At 31.0% G+C, this 20,731-nt stretch overlaps 1 protein-coding gene across 1 annotated transcript; it reads left to right on the top strand.

The window, feature by feature from the left end:
• Positions 1–8,690: 8,690 nt before the first annotated feature.
• Positions 8,691–11,356, top strand: LOC148272105 (uncharacterized). Its single transcript, XM_088240521.1, has 2 exons — positions 8,691–9,077; positions 9,606–11,356. The coding sequence occupies exons 1-2, from the start codon at positions 8,829–8,831 to the stop codon at positions 11,208–11,210; spliced, it is 1,854 nt and encodes a 617-aa protein (XP_088096647.1). The 5' UTR covers positions 8,691–8,828; the 3' UTR covers positions 11,211–11,356.
• Positions 11,357–20,731: the final 9,375 nt, after the last annotated feature.

The raw sequence follows: 20,731 nt of genomic DNA, 5'->3' as shown, positions 1-20,731 counted from the left end.
TCTTTCCATGGATCGTTGCGTGCATTTTAATTTCTAGCTTCTATTTTGTGTTATAGACATGGTTTTTAGTCTGTTTGTTGTCACCGGCAATATGCACGATTCATATACTTGTCTTTTCAAGCATAAAGGGACTTGTTTATTTTCAAAAATATATTTAAGTTTGCCGAAAGCAGTCCAACTTAGCCCTATTCTTTTTCGTAACTCCGCTATCTGGTTATCTTTACCAAATTTGACTTTGTGTTCTAGATAAATATATTCATCAACCACTTCGTTATTACGCTGATCATTTATTATATATGGGTAACAACTTACTTTTAAATTTTGATATTAATAGTAACGATTTAAAATTATCATTTTTTTGACCGAAAGCATATTCAGCACCGACAACATATTTAATATTGTATATCTGCCACATTTCGATATCGTCTACATGCTTTTATTTTGAGTCTTTTGCGTGTTATTATACTTATTGTTACATCTTAGAAAAATAATACTGGAAGCATCTCCACTTTTCGAGCGAAATTCTATTTGCATTTGAAAGATAAAGATAATGAGTTTGTGTACTATTATTTTTTTAATATATTCGATTTAGATATATTGAGTTTTAATAAATAATTAATTATATCGTTTAACTAGTAGGTAAGTTAACATCTAAATTTACATCTTAACAAATAAAAACAATTTAATTATTTAAATACGGCAAAAAACTTGCCCTTGAAACCCAATTACTTGTAATTACCCAAGTTGTGTAGTCAACAAAACACTTTTGCCTTTGACTGTGTATGTTGGCAACGTATGTTTGAGATCATGCTAGAGATGAGTGTGCCACAGCATCTCACATTACTGGTGTAAAAAAAATATATGGATGGGTCAGCAAGAGTACGGAAGGAGAATGTACTATCGGCTCTATTTAAAGCAGAAAGAGGTGTACATCAAGGTTGCATCTTGTCGCCAAACCTCTTTAACCTTTACGGTGAATATATTATGAGAAGAGCGCTGGATAGGGAGAATGGTAGTGTCAAAGTAAGAGGTCAATAAATATATAATCTGAGATGGCACGATGGCACGACACTGATTGCCAAAGATGAAACCGAGCTAGCAGAAGCTTTCAGACGCATGAAGTTAGAGAATGAGACTCTGGGTCTGAAAATAAACAAAAGTAAGACAAATCTAATGATTGTAGAGAGAGATAGCAGTCTCCTAAGGACAAGACAGATGCAAGACCTTGAACTGAAATATGATTTTGTGAACCTCGGCTCGCTTATTTACAACATCGGCAGTTGCAGACATGAGATTGGTCGCAGGATTCAAATAGCCAAAGAAGCGATGAACGGAGAAGATTTGGCGAAATCGAGGTTTATCTATAAACACAAAAAAGCGGTTTATGGAAGCCCTGGTATTTTCCGTTTTTATTTATGGGGCGGAAACGTGCACAATGCGTGCCTACGAGAGGAAGACGATCGATGCATTCGAGATGTGGTGTTGGAGAAGGCTACTGCGTGTGCCGTGGACAGCCAGAAGGACTTATGCATCGATACTAGAAGAGCTTCATACTACAACTCGTTTATCAGTGGTGTGTTTGAAAAGGATACTGTTTTTCTTTGGACATATTGCTAGACTTGAGTCAGACAATCTAGAGAGGGCAATAATGTCTGGCCGAGTTGAAGGTAGAAGAAGCCGAGGTAGAATCCTATATAGATTGACTGACCAAATAAAAGTGACAACGAGGCTAAAATTTGATGAGTCAGTCCATCGGGCTGAGGACAAACTGGAGTGGAATAGACTAACCAGAAGTGTTCATGGGGATCACGATCCTCAGCATTGAGGGACCGACTGGGAAGAAGAAGACATTCAAATTAATTATTTTCTTATTAGAAATTTTGTTGTTTACATACTCAAAACGTGATGCAAATTTCAGCTTATCTATAATTATACCTAAATATTTCATTTATTTTAGTTCATCTATATACATTTGTCCGGTGAATAGTGAGTTAATTATTATTATTCATTTGATATGTACCCAGAGGATAAAAAGTCCAGTGACACACTCGTAGGACTTTTATAAGTTATTTGCATAAATTGTAGAAAATAAGGTTTTCTAAACTTAATAAAAACAGCGAGTATTTAAAAATAGATTTTAACTTACATAAAAAACGTTTTGTTATGTTTTAAAATCAGAATGTACGTTTATTGACATTTTTAGAGGAACTTCTTATCAAATGCATCGCATTGCTGGTAATAAAATGTCGTGATATTCGACATAAGTCGACCTTTCGACCTTTCACGTCATCGAGATACAAGATACAGCACTATATTATTTACATAATACGTGTTTTAATGCACATGCAAGACTCCGGATAGTTGACGATAGACGTTAAACGTTTGCCAATCAACTGGTTTTGAAGGGAAAATCTATATAGGAGAGTTTTACCACGGTATCTTTAAAACATTTGTAGGGTAAAATGGGTTTATGTGAACCATGGGCTAATTTGACTCACACATTTAAACAGTATCTTACATAAGCAATCAACAACACTGAGTTCTGACAATAGCAAAAATTTAAAGTTGGTAAAAAGTATACAAACTAACCAGTTTTTTAAATGAAATATTACCGTTCTTATAATTTACTAAATTCTACGAGTTGTAAATAACTCGCTATTATAAAATGGAAATCAAGCTAGGATAGAGCGGGGTTCGAACCTCGGACCTCTGATTCGTGAGACCGCAACACTAGTCACGGGATCACATCTCGATTCAATTCAGATTATAAGCTCTATAAATGTTATGACTTTCATATTCTTTTCACAAAAAGTAGTTTATTTTCGTTAAAGTGTCTAATTAAAACAACTTAATTATAAAATAACAGTAATACGAGTGATTTGAATGACTCATCTATAGGTTGAAAGTATTTAATAATTTAAATTTATTTCAACAGAGAGGGATACCATTTTTGAGAAGGGAATATGGGAGTCTACGCATTTACAGAGCTAATGACCTGTCATTGGCTGGTTTACAGTCTGCAAGCATTTGGACATACTCAAACATTGTTAATTCAATAATTGTTAACATAAAAAACATATCTAATTATTGGTTTGGAGAGAAGATGAAGAGGTTTTTAAGAATAAAAATAAACACATATATATAAGAACGAATCACAGGTAACATGACTAGTAAAAACTGATTACGTTTTAATATTTTTCAAAACATTTAAATAAATAAAACAGACTTAAGCGGTCTTTCAAACGACAAATAAATAAAAAATTACGAGACAAACGTTAAATGATAAGTTATTAAGGGATTTTTAAGACAAAACTAAATATACGGTTGAAAAAGAGTCATCATCATCATCATTCTCTTTCCGCGCCTAATGGTGCATAGGGCACAGCATTTGTACACCAATTGCAGCGTATCTTGGTCATTTTTGTTACGTGAAGGTAAGGTGATCAGTCTTACGCTTCAGGTACCAGTCTAGGGACTATGAAATATTCCAGTTTAAAAACACCCTTTTTTAAATAATATTCTGTATCAGCCATGTCGGCAATCGAACCCGAGACCTCTTGCATGGTCGGCAAATTCGCTGACAATTACACTACGAGGCCGACCGAAAAAGATAACATTTAAACATTATATTATGAAGGGGAACGCGGACTGGTTTAACCATAAACTGTGATAGATCCATTGAACTAGACTTTTTTATTTTTTACAAACAAACAAACAAATAAAAAACTACAGCTTTTGACACAATACTTGTCATAACCACTTAAAACAATACTATTAGAATATGAAATGACGTAAAAACCTAAAAAGAAAATAATTGTATTTAATGTTCAATAATGTTAAGACTATTGGGGTTTATTTAAAATTAAACAATTAGTAATTTTTATCACAAAGAGTTTAATATATTACAACACAGCTAGTTTCAGGTATTGTGAATTACCCATCATCAGGTGAAAATATAAACTTTTATTTATAAATATGTTTATGGAATTTGTTCTATTGGTCTATATAAATTGGTTATATTTTTTATGATTCTTTTAGTTTTTTATTGTTTATTATGTTAATGATAGTTAGGTTAATTGGATGAATTACGTTTTTTTTATTGTTATTATTATGTTAACTTTGTTAAATAGCTAATCTTAGGCATGTTCCACATTTTGTAAAATATTTCCCTCAGCACGCGACACCCCAGTGAGGGAACATTATTCCGTATTAAAAAAAGAATACAAACAATGTTAAAGTATAAATAAATAAATATTTATACATATATATGTTTATATTTACACCTGATGATAGGTAATTCAGAATACCTGAAACTAGTTGTTTTATAATATACGAGCGGACCCGACAGACGTTGTCTTGCCCGAACGTTGGCTTGCCTGCTATTAGCCTGGAAAAATACTTCTTTTTGATAAGTAGGTATCTAAGTGCTTGTTTATGGTTAAATTCCAAAACATAAAATTATTCCTATTCAAATATGGCATTCTTTTTGCAAATGTCAAACTCGGCCATTTTCACCAACAGGAGTGTACTTTATGCATGAATGCGATTTTCAAAAATGTGTTAATATTATTTGAGTATTACAAAAATCCAGTAAAAAGAAATACATGGGAAGAAATATAAGGAATGTAAGGGAAGAATCTGATTGGGATCCATAAAACGCGAATGTTTTTGGTAAAAATTCAAAAACAAACTTTTTTTTAACACAAACAGTATCCTTCCATTTTTTTGTATGTGCATTCTCGTCGAATGCAACCCTGGTAGGTCAATGAAAAAAAGATTTATGCTTCGAACTTTTTTTTTACAGATTCGATTGAAAATTTTAATATCTACGAACACGCGCAGCGCAAAGATCTTCATTTCGCTGAAAACCGCACGTAAATGGGCTTAGCCGTTTAGGAGAAGTTCAGTGACATCACGCGTACAGAAGAATTATGTTTATAATGATAAAACTCTTATGCGGTAAAAATTACAAAGCGTTTCATTTGAAATCAATTCAAAATATAAATCAATATAAATAAACTCTATTTAATCATTTCAAAGATGATGAACGGTAATTTATATTTTTACATTATAGTACTTTCTATGTTTACTTTAGTATGGGTGCTATTGTGTAACATATTTACGTGTATACTTATTTTTTAAATTACTTTAATTGTCATTATTGTTATTATTTTTTATTTTTTTATAACAAAATAATTTTATTGTATTTACCTTTTAAAGAAATATATATTTATCAATTCTCTTTTTTTTTTTTTTATTTATTTGGAAGTTCAACAAGAATATTTTATTTTTTTAGTAAGCATTACTAACGTTCTTTATATATATTCTCAAATATAGAACTCCACCATCTTTCATAAATTATATAAAATAATAGTGTAAAATCAATTTAAGTAATAGTAGAAATAAAGTTTAGTAAAAGATAAAAATAAAGATTGAGTTAAAAAAATAAAATTGAGTTAAACATAAGAAACTATTTTTTTTTTCAGAAAAGAAAAGAGAAATTAAAAACATATAAGATGTAATAAAATAGACTAAAACCAATTTACATATACAAAAATAAGGATTAGGCATTTGATTTAAGATACAAAGTCATATTTTTTTTTAATCATCTTCTTTTTAAAAAATTTTCTGCACAGATTGTTTAATTATTTTTTTATATCTAAATATGTTCTTAATACAAAACTGCTGTGCTATATATAGTATTAATGTAAAATAGTACTTTTCAATTTAATTTTTAAGTTTTTCACATTTTATTGAAATGTTTATGTTATTTTAAATATGTATTTTTTTAAGGTTAAAGGCACTGCGCGCCGTGTATATTAATAAATAAATAAAATGTTTTTTCCACAAAGTAAATGCTGAAACAATAAATAATATAAGACTATTGGGTTCAAAGAGGTTAAATTGTTTTTATATACAGTTTGCCAGTTCGACACGCCATGCTTTGTTTGATCTCTATAGCAATCTGTGCTCTAACTAATTCTACCCTTGGTACGGGAATAAGCACCTATGGTGGGAATGATAATAGAAGCATAATACGGAGTTAAGATTGAATACGGAGTGAAGATGAAAAATAGGAACGGGTAAAACGGTATGGATAAAAGCCACTGAATAGATAATACACATAAAAGCAATATATGTGCAAACATGATTAGAAAGCAATAATGGGGAATTTTAGCCCCACGGAAAATTGGATAAAAAAAACGTTTTCTTACGCGCGATACAAATTAGAGTAATAAATTATACTGCAAAGTTTTTATAAAAAGGGATGGAATTTTATTTTTTATTTTTTGATAAAAACGAATAACCTTGAACGACGTCGCTAGTTCATATGAATCAACCAATGATCAAAGTTCTGGGATATTTTCGGTTAAGCTAGCGTCAACGGTAACGAAATGCCGCAGCGAGACTTATTTTCTGAATCTCTAAGTTCAGTCATATCACTCCACTACTTCGGGAACTACACTGGCTACGTTTTCCACAGAGGGTCGAATACAAACTCTGTTGGCTTATGTATAAGCCACTGCACAACTCTGCTCCGGAATATCTAAGGGAACTGTGCATTCCAGATGAACTTGCTGACAGGTGTCTCACGCTTAGATCAGCTACGTCTACGGGGAGAGGAAAAGTTATTGTACCTCTACATAAACAGCGCACTAAATTTAGTGAACGCGCATTTGCGGTCGCAGGCCCTATGGCATGGAATGCTCTCCCAGCAGAGGTGCGAGGCTGTAACAGTGAAGTGTTGTTTCGGAAAAAACTTAAAACCCACTTGTTCTCTTAATCATTTGAATAAATCCGTAGCATGTGACAACAAAATAAATTGATTTAATTAAATCACAAATTTAAAAGCTTCAATTAAATTTATTTAACAATAGAATCACTATGTAAAGCGCCCTTGAGGTATTTTATTACGAAAATGGCGCTATATAAGTTATCCATAATAACAATAATAACGGACCAAGCGGCAGAACTGTCCGAGAAGAAGCGGAAGAGAATTTAAGACGTCACAAGTGGATTAATTATAAATTGTATGTAACCGCTGCTATATGCAGGGCTAAAAAAATATTTCATCATCATTCCCTTTTCGCTCTCAATGGTGCACTGCAGTGGTACACCAATCGCAGTGTATCTTGATCATTTTTGTTACATGACGGTAAGATGATCTGTTTTACGCTTCAGATACCAGTCCAGGGACTATGAAATATTCTACTGTAATAACACCTTTTTAAATAAATATTTCATGTCAACCATATCGGGGATCGAACCCAAGATCTCTTGCATTGTAGACAAACGCGCTGACCACTACACTATTATACATTTAAAAATATGTACATTTATTATATTGTAGCTTATTATGGAATTGGAAATCCATTCAGATTTTATCCTCAAAAAAAGTTTTTTTCTCCACGATCCATTAGTATTAACATATTACAACAGAGATGAAGAACATTTAAGAGAAGGTAATATGGAAATCTAGGCATCTACAGGACTTATGATCTGTCAATGGCTGGTTTAAGTGGCCACTTTACACACTGTGTAACATTCACCATTCTGCCTATATTTGAACATCCATTTTCCTTCAATTCTTTCATCTGTTGATGTTTGTGAATTTAAAGAGCTGAAACCTTTATTTATGCGGGTGAGATTCATCTAATTAAATTATTTCACTTACATACTAAGCAACGCCTGAAAATATTATTTTTCCAATTTCTATACTTCTTCATAGACCAGGTAATTTGTCAACAATATTTTGAGTTTGTCCAAATTTTTGTCGACAAGAACTGGATTCAACTCCCTGAGGAGTTTATATTAACATATTACAACAGAGATGAAGAACATTTAAGAGAAGGTAATATGGAAGTCCAGGCATCTACAGGGCTTATGACCTGTCAATGGCTGGTTGAAGTGGCCACTTTACACTGTAATATGTTAATATAAACAGCTCCCCAGGGAGTTGAATCCAGTCCATGTCTACAAAAATTTGGACAAACTCAAAATATTGTCCATTAGTATTAATTTACATATACACTAAAACTATATGTGACGCTGATAACGCCCCTTTCGTGTGTCAAGATATAATAAATATTTATTCCATCTGCCAGTCTGTTGTTACTAACTATGCATACAACTCTTTCCTCTATTGTTCTAGCTCAAACTATAATTATATAAAGATAAACCCTAAACAATGATGACACTCAACTCATGCTCAAGCGCTCAGTCCATGCTTAACGCATATTTTGTCGTTTTTCGATCGCCAGCTTGCCGTGATGCTTAGAATTGAAACAAAAATGCCTACTTGTGTTCTAAAAACATGTAAAAACCTTTCGAATAAACATTTAAAAAAGGATTGCGTAAATTTTCATTGGTGAATATTTGTTGATGGTGATTTACAAGCTTAAAACAATTAATATTCGAATATAAATATGACTTTTTGTAAACGTCAAAAAACGCCTGGCGGCGCAATTGTGAAGCTCTTTTTAAGTACAGTGATACATTGATTGGATATTTTTAATGTCTTTTTATGTTTTACTTAAAAATCCAGTGAAAAGAAATAAGTGTGATGAATTTATGAGGAATTCAAGGAAAGAACCTGATTGAGATCCACCAAAAACGAAAATAAAACAAACTTTTTTGTGTACCAAAAATAAGAATCCTTTAATTTTTGGAACCATATGTGAATACCAGAAACTTAAAAGGGTGTAAGTGCCATAAATAACGAAAATGATTTTATTTAAGAAATGGATAGTATGTGCCAAGGCCAATGTCCTACAGAAGGGTATAAATGCCATTGTAGTACAAATAATATTTTATAAAAAATTCTAAAGATGGCGTTGGTTGTAAGTACCAACATCTGTTTTCCTTTAAAAGGTGTTAAGTGCCATCGCCAGTCATATGCTATTTGTATCAAAATGGTTGACAATGAACCGGTCTCTGTGAATAGTGGTGGCGTTAAAAGACGTAAAAAGGGGGAAAAAAGTGCCCAAGTGGCCCGAAAGAAGCTAAAAGATTCTGGACAAGAATATTTTACATCCAATAGAAAGTTGATTCCTGCAAAACGACCCCCAAATCAAGAGGTTTGTACATTGTTTTAAATCTTCACCGGTTGTCTCTACTAGATAAAATGTCACTCATCATGCGCTAGGGATGTGCCAACCTGTAATTTTCTGCCAACCATGACATAGTTTAAATGGAGTATTTGTATTGAATTCAATTTTTTAAATCTCCCGGTCAGAGGTATTTGGGTGAAACTTTATTTTTACTTGTTTTTAGGAGAGCAAAAAAAAGAATTTAAAAAAATATTTTTTATTATAAATTCGTTTAAAGATAATTAAACCTTAATAATTATATTTTCATGGATATTTTCGTAAATATTATTATTAATGTGTAAATAACTATGTTAACGGCATATCAGAAAATAAGTTACGCCCTAATGATTGCAACCGGGAGAAATTACTATATCATTATTACACTCCACCACATTTAGTTCCTCTAGTTTAGTTTCTACTGAGTGATAGATATTGACCCTAAGTCCCTAAGATACGCCCACGGTTGCGTACCTATATTATCTATGTTGCTTTCATTCACTTCATTTTTTATTTTAGTGTATCTGCAAATGCAGCTATAACTGCAAAGAAATACCTTTCGAACAAAAGATGTCATTGTTCACGGAATTCTATGCGTTAAAAAACAATGAAAAGCAATCTTCTTTTCTGATGGGATTAATCCATTTGACAGAAATTAAAAGAAGAAGGCATGGAACCTATGAATCTCCTGCTCTAAGTAGGCGACAATGCACCGCATATTATATGCTTCCAGATGGCAAGGGAAATGTTGTCGGTGTGTGCAAAGCAACGTTCATGAACATTTTTTCCCTTTCTCCAAAAAAGATTCAAGTACTACTCGATAAAAAGAAACAAGGACATACAACCTACTTGGAATCAAGAGGAAACATCAATAAGAAAAAACGAAAATATTCAGACGAAGATGAGGATGAAATTAAACAACATGTAAATATGTTTCCCAGACTTGTAAGTCATTATGGTCGAGCGAGATCAGAGAAAGAATACTTAAGTCCAGATTTAAATATACATCGTTTGTTTAAAGCATTTAAGATATCTTTTCCGGAGTCAAAAGTCACATATAAGTTCTACTCTAAAATTTTTGGAAAGGAGTTTCCGAATTTAAAATTTGGCCAGAAACGAACTGATACATGTGCAACGTGCGACCTCTATGTTGCTAAAATAAATGCCGATCCATCTAATAAAACAATACTGAAGAATCAACTTGAATTACACCATCGAAAAGCAGAAAAAGCAACAAAACAGATGTCACTTGATATAAAAAAATCACAGATGCCGAGTAGTAATATATGCACTGCCGCCATGGACTTGCAACAAGTTTTGCTGACACCAACTTTAACTCATGGGCCCATGTACTATTCGCGACAATTATCAAATTTCAATTTGGGTGTGCATATCGAAAATACCGGTGATGGGTATATGCTTATGTGGCATGAAGCTATTACAGGAAGAGGGGGAAATGCGATAGCATCCTGCATTTACAAAATGTTTTCTAATAATTTTATAAGAAAGGAGAATCTCATCATGTGGAGTGACAATTGTAGTGGACAAAATAAAAATAAAATGATGATATTTTTATGGGCATATCTTGTGTATAAAAAAGTTTTTACATCGATAGAGCATAAATTTTTAATGAGCGGGCATTCATTCCTTAGCTGCGACAGGGACTTTGCTTTAATCGAAAAAAGGAAACGAGTAACACATTCCATTGTTCCTGCAGATCTTGTTGATATGATGAAAAATACTCGTGACAAGCAGCCTTTTAATGTTATTTCAATGACATCACATGATTTCATGGATTTTAAATTGGCTGCCGAAATATTTTTGAATACTACCACAATGCAGATATCGAAGGCTCATCGCTTGAAATTCGTAAGTGATAATCCTTTCGTTGTCAAAATGAAAGAGACCCACAACTCTATGGAGCCCTGGAAAATTGTAAGATTATTGAAGAAGAACAAAAAGTTATCGGATTTAGATAATTATTTCTTACCCATGCTGAATTGCAAGAGCAAAATAACAGAAGATAAGAAAAAAGATCTCAAAAATCTAATACCTTACTTGCACACGGAAGAACATAAACAGTTTTATAATAGAATTTTAGATATACACGATGTTGGGTGCTAAATAGTAATTATACTGAATTATAAATACCATGGGAATTTTCATCGTCGTCACATCACTATTATAGATAGATGAAACAGTGGATGTACCTATTTCTTTATTCTCACTAAGGCACTAACACCTTTATTGCTTTAGAGAGCAGGGCACTTTGGCCCTTTTAAAAGAAACTAACAACGGTACATGAGACTTTCTTTTAAATTATTTGTTTTTTTGATTTCATACTTAGTTTAATATGTCTTTTTTATATATTTTTTACTAAACTACATTAAAATATGCTCTTTTGTTGATTTGGCATAAAAATAAAATAATGTTTTCTTTGAATTATTATGTGTATTTTTAATTTCCCGTCTGCTTTCCTTTTTTGTCCATGGCACATAGAGCCTTTTAAGTTTCTGGTATTCATGTATGCTCGTTGAATGCAGCTCTGGTATAAATAAACAGTACCAAGTAACTTTATATGCTTTTTCGTATCACTCCTTTTTAAAATATTTAACTCTATAGGGCTCTATCGATGTGTTATATGTCAATGTTTAAAACTGATAAAATAAAACTTCGTTTTTACAAAGCAGCACAGGTATTTTTTTATTCAATGAATTGAAAGGATTTGAAATCTAATATTATGTTTATGCTAAGAATATATAGTTTATTTTATTATCAGTTTATATTACATCATCGTGGTCTTAGAGCCCGTGTCTAAAGTAATGTGGCATAAACTATAAAAATACATTCCGATTCCAGGCGAAATGATTCTAGGTGAATCGAGTTTAACTCAGTATGCATAAATATTTATGTAACGGTATTTTTTTTTATACAAGTCAATTAACGTCTTCTACGGGGATAAGTATTTCATATTAAATGATCTTATGACAACAGATGAAGGTACGACAAAGGAAAGGTGCGCCAAATACTTCGTGACTATTGTGGGTGGTAGGTAACATACCGACTTAAATATTGACGCTGTGCTTCATAACAAGGTACCGACATAAAAAGTCGATATAAACAAATCGGTCGTTAAAGATGATAAATAGTATTTGGTAATCGTTAGAAGTCGGCTTGAGCATGCAACTTAAATCTGGTCCCCATACTACGAAAATCACAAATATAAAATGTAAAAAATAACAAATAAACAAATACAAATTCAATAATTACAATGAAGCCAGAATACATTATCAGATAGACTTCTTGGACAAAAGACGACAGATAATTTATTGAGGATAATTATTTTTTATGTAACCTTTAAAACGTATCCGTCAATCCAAATTGTTATACTGTGTTGACGTAAATACGAATGCATAAAAAAATGCATGCATGCATACCTGTTGCATTGAATTAGCAAATTTGTATGATAACATTATTGGTTATACAAATTCGCTTTTTCTATGTAACAGGTTTTAAAGGTATTTAACTTGAATATTAATAAATTCAAAAGGAAATAAGCGACCGTATACTGGCATTATCGTTGTTATGAGGTTATGATAGGCAAATGCAATGCCTTTTTTTCAATTTTATTTTAAATGAATAAAGACCTTTAATATTATGCACAAAAAAACTGTTGTTAAAAAACATTAAAATGAATAAAAACATACTCTTGCAAAAGTCAAACGATTGGTGAACAGAAAGTGCAATAGTCAGGCGATTAAAGATGCCAAAAATGAAATCAAAATGTTTTAGAAAATAATGTAAGCACAAAGAAACGTTCTCGCACTGAAACGACTTTTTCCATAATTGTAAATAATAAAAAAACATCTAATCCTAAAATTTATTAATTTCAGAAAACGAATTTAACAATTTCTTTACAACATGAATTGAGGAACGTTTTCACAGAGTGAAATTTCATACATAGATTCAAATAAAGACGGAAATGTATTTTACACATAAGTAGCAAACAATATAAATGATTTTTATAAGAAAAAGAAAAATATTAAAAATATCATCTAAACATATTAGTATAAAATATATAGGTATACTTAAAATAAAGTAGAAACATATATTGCAGTGGAAAGAACAGAAGTGCATTTTTAAATATTAAGACAGACATGCATTTTACACGAAAGTAGCAAAAAAATGATTTAGGGAGAGTAAGTTTTTTTAAATCCTCGTTAAATGATTATCCGGCAACATGTAGGCCAATTTCTATTAGATTAAATTTATTAACAGTGACGGGTATTCATTTAATGGAACTTTGTCTTTTTGTTAAATAAAGACCCGAATATTTAAGTAAACAGGAAAAAAGCCACTTTCATTACAAAAGGAATAAAAGTAAATTAAAAATTCAATTAGCGAAACATTCAATTATACAAAGAGAGTCTGTTTGCATTGCAGTAAAAAAATATTTTAAGCTTCCCAATAAAGTTAAGGAAATAAATTGTGTTAAAAACTTTTTAGCAGTATCATAATACATATAAATTAATATTTGAAAGATGCAATCGAATAAATTAAAATGTATTAAATATAATTAATGTAAGCAATAGATACCATGATCTTGCATAATGTTTTAACTGTTTGTGTTTTCTAGACTTTTTCATTTTTTTATTTGTTTTTTTTTTTTTTTTTTTGTTTTTTAATTTTTTATTATTTGATTAAAATGTAAAAAAAAATTATTTTTTTCATAATAATTACTCTTATTATTATTTTTATTAGTATAAACATTTAAATTTTTGTTTTTCAATTTCGATTCTCCTGTAATATAACTTATGACGCATTATGTATGTACATTGTTAATTATAAGTTTGAAATCATTTTTTGTTTTGTAAAAAGTATCTTTTAAATTATAACTGTATTGTACGTGTATATATTATTTGACTGTAAATTTCAATAAATCAAAAAAAATAATTAAAACGGAATGTCAAGCAGACGAAGCAAACTTTTTTAGACACCTCCTTCTGTTCGCGTTTAATCAGGAGATTGAAGTTGCCAAAGCTGCTTGCAATATTTTCATAGTGTACAGTGAAGATGCTTTGAATTATTGACGGGGAATACATTTTTTTGTTGTGTCGTCTTATTCTCTTCTTTGGAAAAAAAAGACACTACTTATGTTTACATCAAGTTTAATTATTCTTTTATTATAATAATAGGGAAATTTCTACAACATTCATGAGCAAATCGTAGACTTGTGTCCCAGCAAAAATATATTAGGGGAGGTACGCCTCTTTTTTTATTTATTTTATTTTATTGTGTCTATTATTACTTTTAAAAATTATATTATATTATTATACATTTAAAAAAACTTCTTACCACTACGAGACTCTTAATAATCTAGTAAAATTTTATTCGATTGTATAAATTGAATCTATCTTAAAATAATTTTTATTAAAATTAATCTCATATAAATTCTAATAAACTGCTTCAATAACATATAATGAAAACTAAATTTTAGTCTATATACAATTTTTAATTTTTCTTTTGTGACTATTGGTGTCCACATATAATTGGTGAAAGATATTTAGTGTTATTATTTTTTATTTAATAAATTGTATTTATATTGTGATATTTTTTACTGTTTGTGAACTGAAAATAAATAAATCCAAGGACAGCTAAGAAACCGCCTGTTGTTAAACCAAAGGACTTTCATTAAATGTAAAAGAGTGAAATGGCATCTCTATAAGCGGACATCGCATCATAGTCCTAGGGTTTTTTATTTTAAATTTTTTTATTAATCAATATTTTTTCATAAATGGTATATGTTTTTTTATTGTAGTAGAAATCTACTTTTATACATCTAGTAAATGTTATAACTATCACTCTCCAAAAAAAAGAGACTAGCTCTTGTGCTTGGAGAGTGACTTACTCTGTTACAGTTATTTATTTATTAAAATTTGTATAATTTTGAATATACAAGTACATGAGAAGAATAAGAAACTTATAGGATGTAAAAAGAAAAATAGAAAATAATAATACGTTATTATTTATTAAAATAGAATGCAGTTTTACACGGGTTAAAGTTTTTTAAATTTTCTTTGAATTTATTTATTAATGTATTTGTTTTAATAGTATTCATTTAGTTCATTAGGGAGATTACTGTATTTTTTATACCTTTGAAGACGAAGCTATTTTGACCATGACTTGTGTGGAATATAGGAATTTTAATACAATTTCGGTGTCTGAGTGACTTATTTATCTCAAACTCTTTTTTTTTTTTTTCTTTGTAAATTTGTATAATGGAATTTCTTTTATAAATAGGGTCTACTGAATGAACTTCAAATTATTTATATAGGATTTCCGTATTGAATGTTGAGGTTTAATATACTGACATATAAACCACCCCATCCAACAATACCATACTGTAACATAGATTGTACAATTGACTAATAGGCTGTTTTTAAATTATTGATTTTTAAAATATTCCTTAATCTAATAAATATGTTAATACATTTGTTAATACGTTAAACGAATTCCCTTATATGGTATTTTCATTTTAAGTTTATAAACAATTATTATTTAACAGATATTGTTTTAAATATATTTTCATTAGCATTATTCTTTGAAGGGGCACGTCTGATCACCACAAAAGTCCCTTTGAAAATGAAGGCAAGGTTCCTTACTTACGATTAAAAAAAAAAAAATCATTCTATTTTACACAGAACTATTGTATATTTTTCATTCCCGATAATTTACTTTAAAGAATTTAATCTTTAAGTTTTTTCTAAATATTGCGTTCGCCAAGTTATATGTTATATCGCTTTGATTTCCTTAATATCATGAACAGCTTATAAAACATGAAGTAGATATAATACATTATTATAAACTGGTTGATCAATAAAATAGCTACTTTCATTAATTTATCTCCCAATATAAATACTTCAGCGTCTCTCTTGTATGGAGAAAAGCAACCATGGACGTGGAGACTGCTTTTCATATCAGACTTTTTACTGACTGTGTAGAACAAGAATTCGCTTACAGATAAGATCTTTACAAAATAGTATGTTGGATATCTTTAGCCACTTTGCAATGCACATGTATATTTTTTTTACGAATCTTCTTTACGTGAGTGAATTTTTTGCGCAAATCTACATTTAAAACGTTCTTACTCGTAAACTAAGATAAAAATATTTATTAAAATTTAACTTTTAATTGAATTATTTTTGTAGTAAATTTTTGCGTTTCTATGATGTATTCAGCTATATTAATTTTGGCCTCTAGATCCTGAGTCTGCGACACTACCCATGATACCACAACCTGTCTTACACGTAATACAACAGACATGAAGAGCATTCTAGATAAGAAAATACAGGATTCAAGGAATTTTAGGATGCATGACCTGTCATAGGGTGGTTTAAGAAACCACTTTACACGCTTTGTAACATTCACCATTCTGTCTTAGTTTGAATATACGTATTCTTTTAATATTTCAATTCTTGATTTTTGTTAAGTTTAAAAGCTAAAACCTTTATTTATGTGGGTGAGATTCATCTTACTGAATAATTAAACCTACATTCTAGGTAACACATGAAAGTATTTAAAAAAAATATACTTCTTGGAGTAGTTAATTTGGTCAAAATTATTTTTTAATGTGTCTAAAATTCTGTAGACTAGAACTGGATTTCACCCCCTGGGGTGTTATTTGTTTTGAATAAAACTAAACGGAGGGATAAAATTCTAGAGATAGAAATATGTATGTGTACAAATTATTACCTGTCGTTGGCTGATTTAAGCGGCCAATGATCTCGCTCTGCCACAACTTAATTTCCATTTAGTAATAGTGAGTTATTGAAAATTCGTTGAATATGGCATCAAAATTTTAATGTTTTGGTAAATCATAAGAATGAAAATAGGAGACGTATTTTTTAATTTTTTTTATCAAAATTTATTTAAATTTATCGTTGTGCACACATTGCAATGTTGATATAATACAATGAAGTAATCACAAAAAAATAAAAACCTAGCAAAGCACTAATTACGTACCCAACACAATACGTATAATACAATTTTCTGAACATGACAAGGTATAACAATAATGTAATATAACATATTACAATAGAGATGAAGAACATTTTAGAGAAGGTAACATAGAAGTCTAGGCATCTACAGGGTTTATGACCTGTCATTGGCTGGTTTAAGTGGGCGTTTAAGTGTGTGAGTCGTTTAAATAGTCAAAATCTTTTATCTTCTCAAATTTAAAAAAAACTGCCAATTGTTTTTCCTAATAGAGAATTCGGAGCTGATCTAGTGTTGCGTAGTTATGCAGAACAGCCAGCTTTTAAAAAAAAGAAACTGAGATAATAGCCTCTCTGTGAAAAGAGTGAAAAATCAAATTTACACAACCGTTGTAATATTTATGACTTTGACAAATGATAAACAATGAATACATTCGATTTTTTATATTACAAACAAGAATCTACCTATACATTTGACCAGTTTTAATGACTTTTAAAGTACAGTAAGATTTTTCTGGTGTTTTCTGCAAATTAATAAATGTCGTTTTGGTGATCGTAATTATTTTCAGACGGTGATTATTACAGTTTTTTTATGAAAGCGGTCTGGCTGTTTTTAGCAGAACATAGAATTTACCTTTCTGCACCTGATAACACTAATATCTATTTTTTTTCAAATAGTTGACACGTTGCTTTCTGCATAACTACGTTAAATTGTCGTTGCTCAGTAACGTAGTACGGCTGACGGCGTTGGAGGGAAATATTGAAAATTATTTCAGCCAGCAAATCGGCACAATCGATCCTATACCAGATAAAAAATACAAATGGGTAAACAAGTTTCTTTGTGAAAGCAATTTACTTTGCTAGACCTGTTTTAGTTAGTTTTAAATGTGATTCCAATTAAAGAAACATTACCCTAATTTAATTATGAATCCAATACTCCTGATTTCTGCTTATCCGGATAACGCCTGGAACTCATTAATCTAGATAACTTGAGTTTTGCTCTGTTTCTTTATATCTTAAAAAAATAATCATAAAAAGCGTAGCTTTACTAAAATCAAGTACTGTTTTGAATGTTTTGATGATGATTACATTTGTAACATACGTCATTTCAGCGTTATTGATGAATAATCACCATAGCCTGTAGCATCAGAATATATAGTTGCGAACGTTAACTTTTGTACACGTTACGAGGGTAGTCGTCAAAAACCTCCTATTAACTATTAACTCAATATTTTGAGTTTGTCAAAATGTTTGGAAACAAAAAACTGGATATCACCCTCTAGAGAGCTATTAATTCTTTCACCGGGGGTGTTCATTAAATATACCTACATAATATTTAAGATTCATCTACTCCCGTGCTTACAGAAATTAAAAAGCGGAGTCTTTATTTTTAAAAAAATACTAGTATCTGTAAGTACGTCTTTATTTTTTCTGCTTATGTTGGTAGTCAGCATCACATCAAAAAGTTCGTTTTTGTAGTTTGACAGCTGACTTTTGACTGGTTTGTTGGTTTTGGAATGTATTCTAGTCGGCCCGTTTAATGATATTTTAGCTAAGTTTTCAGTAATTTTCACTAAAATTAAACCAATTTGATCGAATAAATATACATTGTTAGCATATGTCACATGAATTTTTTCGATTCATTATCAGTTTAAGACCAATTGTTCATTAAAAATGATAAAAGTATCTTTAACAAAATTAAAAAAATGTTTCAATTTGTTGCAACAGATAAGGAAAACATTTTTGAGAAGATAATATAAACGTCTAGGTATTTATAGGACTTATGACCTGTCATAGGCTTGTGTAAGTGACCACTTTACACACTGTGTAACATTCATCATTTTGCCTATGTTTGAACATCCACATTTTGTCAACTCTTCCATCTGTTGAATTTTGTGAAGTAAAAGAGCTGAAACTTTTAACATGTGGGTGAGATTCATCCGGCTGAATCAATTCACCTACTAGGCAACGCCAGAAAACCATATTCCAATTTTTATACTTCTTTTTTTTCAAGGTAGTTAATTCAACAATGTTTTGAGTATGTATACATGCTTGCAGGGTGTGAAGGTGAAATACGGCGACGTGTTGGTATAGCCAAAAGTGCTATGAGTTGGCTGGTGAAGATCTGGAAGAATCGCAGTATAACCATTAACACCAAAAAGAGACTGGTGAAGGCCTTGGTTTTCTCAGTGTTCATGTATGGTGTGGAGTGTTGGACACTGAAGGAATCTGAAATGAAAAAAATCCAAGCTTTCGAGATGTGGTGTTAGCGGCGAGTGCTGCGAATTCCGTGGACGGCCAGACGTACGAATGCATCTATTCTCCAGGAACTGGACATAAGAGAAATACTGATATTCATGTGCGAGAAAAGAATCCTGCAGTTCTTTGGGCATATTTCCAGGGGAGATTCTGATAGTTTGGAGAAAACTATTCTCCTGAGAAGTGTCAAAGGGACAAGGTCGCGTGGACATTAACCGACAAGATGGAGCGGCACAGTCACTGAGTTATCAGAATCATCACTGATGAATGCCTATAGAAGAGCACAAGACCGTTCCAGATGGAGGGAGACTGTCCACAGACGAGCCATGCCTGGAGTCAGGCGTTATCACCATCCTCAGACATGAGGCACGGGTTGAAAAAAAATGCTTGCAGACTGGTAAGATGGAAGAGTTGAAGAAATGTGGATGTTCAAACATAATCAAAATCGTGAATGTCACAAAGTGTGTAAAGTGGCCACTGAAACCAGCCAATGACAAGTCATAAGCTCTGTAAATGCCTAGAATTCCATATTCCCTTCTCAAAAGTGTTTTCCCTTTCTGTTGCAATAAATTTAAATATGAATAACTCCATAGGGAGAAAATTCAGCCAGTCTGCAAGCATTTGGACATACTCAAAACATTGTTGGATAAAAAAGATTTTCATAAAATAAAAAAAAATCAAATAATTATTTAAGAACGTACAGAATATAAAATGTTTTTTATAACCACGATCCAGATATGGAAAACATTTTAGAGAAAGATATAAGTTTAATAGATTACAGAATTTATGACCTCTCATTGATAGGCAAAATGGTGAACGTTGCACAATGACCCAAGTATTGGCACAGCAGCTGACGGTTCCACGACATAAGGATTACTATGGAGATAGAAAAATGAGTAGTGTAGTACCAAAACTGTTTAATTTAATACCAGCTGAAAATCGTGAGGAAAAAAACCTAAATGTATTTTAAAAATTAGCAAATGAAACTTAAGTGTGCACATAAATATATTTAGTTCTTCATTTATTATTAAACTATGTACTTACCTTTTAAAAATTTAAAAAAATATGTAATGTAACCCGCAGACAAGCTTTGGCTCTGCGGGAACAAAATACAATTAGACAAAATACAAGTATGTTACTTATTTGTTCAAATAAATAAAACTATAAAAAAAATGTGTAAAGTCAATTTGTAAATCTACCAATGTACTAGTAATTTAAGTGAAGAGTTGTAACTGCCTCCTTAATTCTCCGAACGTGAATATTGAGATACAAAAAGTATGCATACATGATGCGTATAGGCGGGTAAAGAAATAAATATGATCATGTGTAAGATGCAAGGCGTGGTTTAGATGTTAACTGGAGGAAAGAGAAGAAGTAAGAATGAATGAGATA

The sequence above is a fragment of the Micrasema longulum genome, unplaced genomic scaffold (assembly GCF_059751315.1).
Source record: "Micrasema longulum isolate JH-2025_06_02 unplaced genomic scaffold, ASM5975131v1 h1tg002483l, whole genome shotgun sequence".
Lineage (NCBI taxonomy): Eukaryota > Metazoa > Arthropoda > Insecta > Trichoptera > Brachycentridae > Micrasema > Micrasema longulum.
The sequence above is the reverse complement of the archived record's forward strand: the minus strand, read 5'-3'. Positions and strand labels throughout refer to the sequence as shown.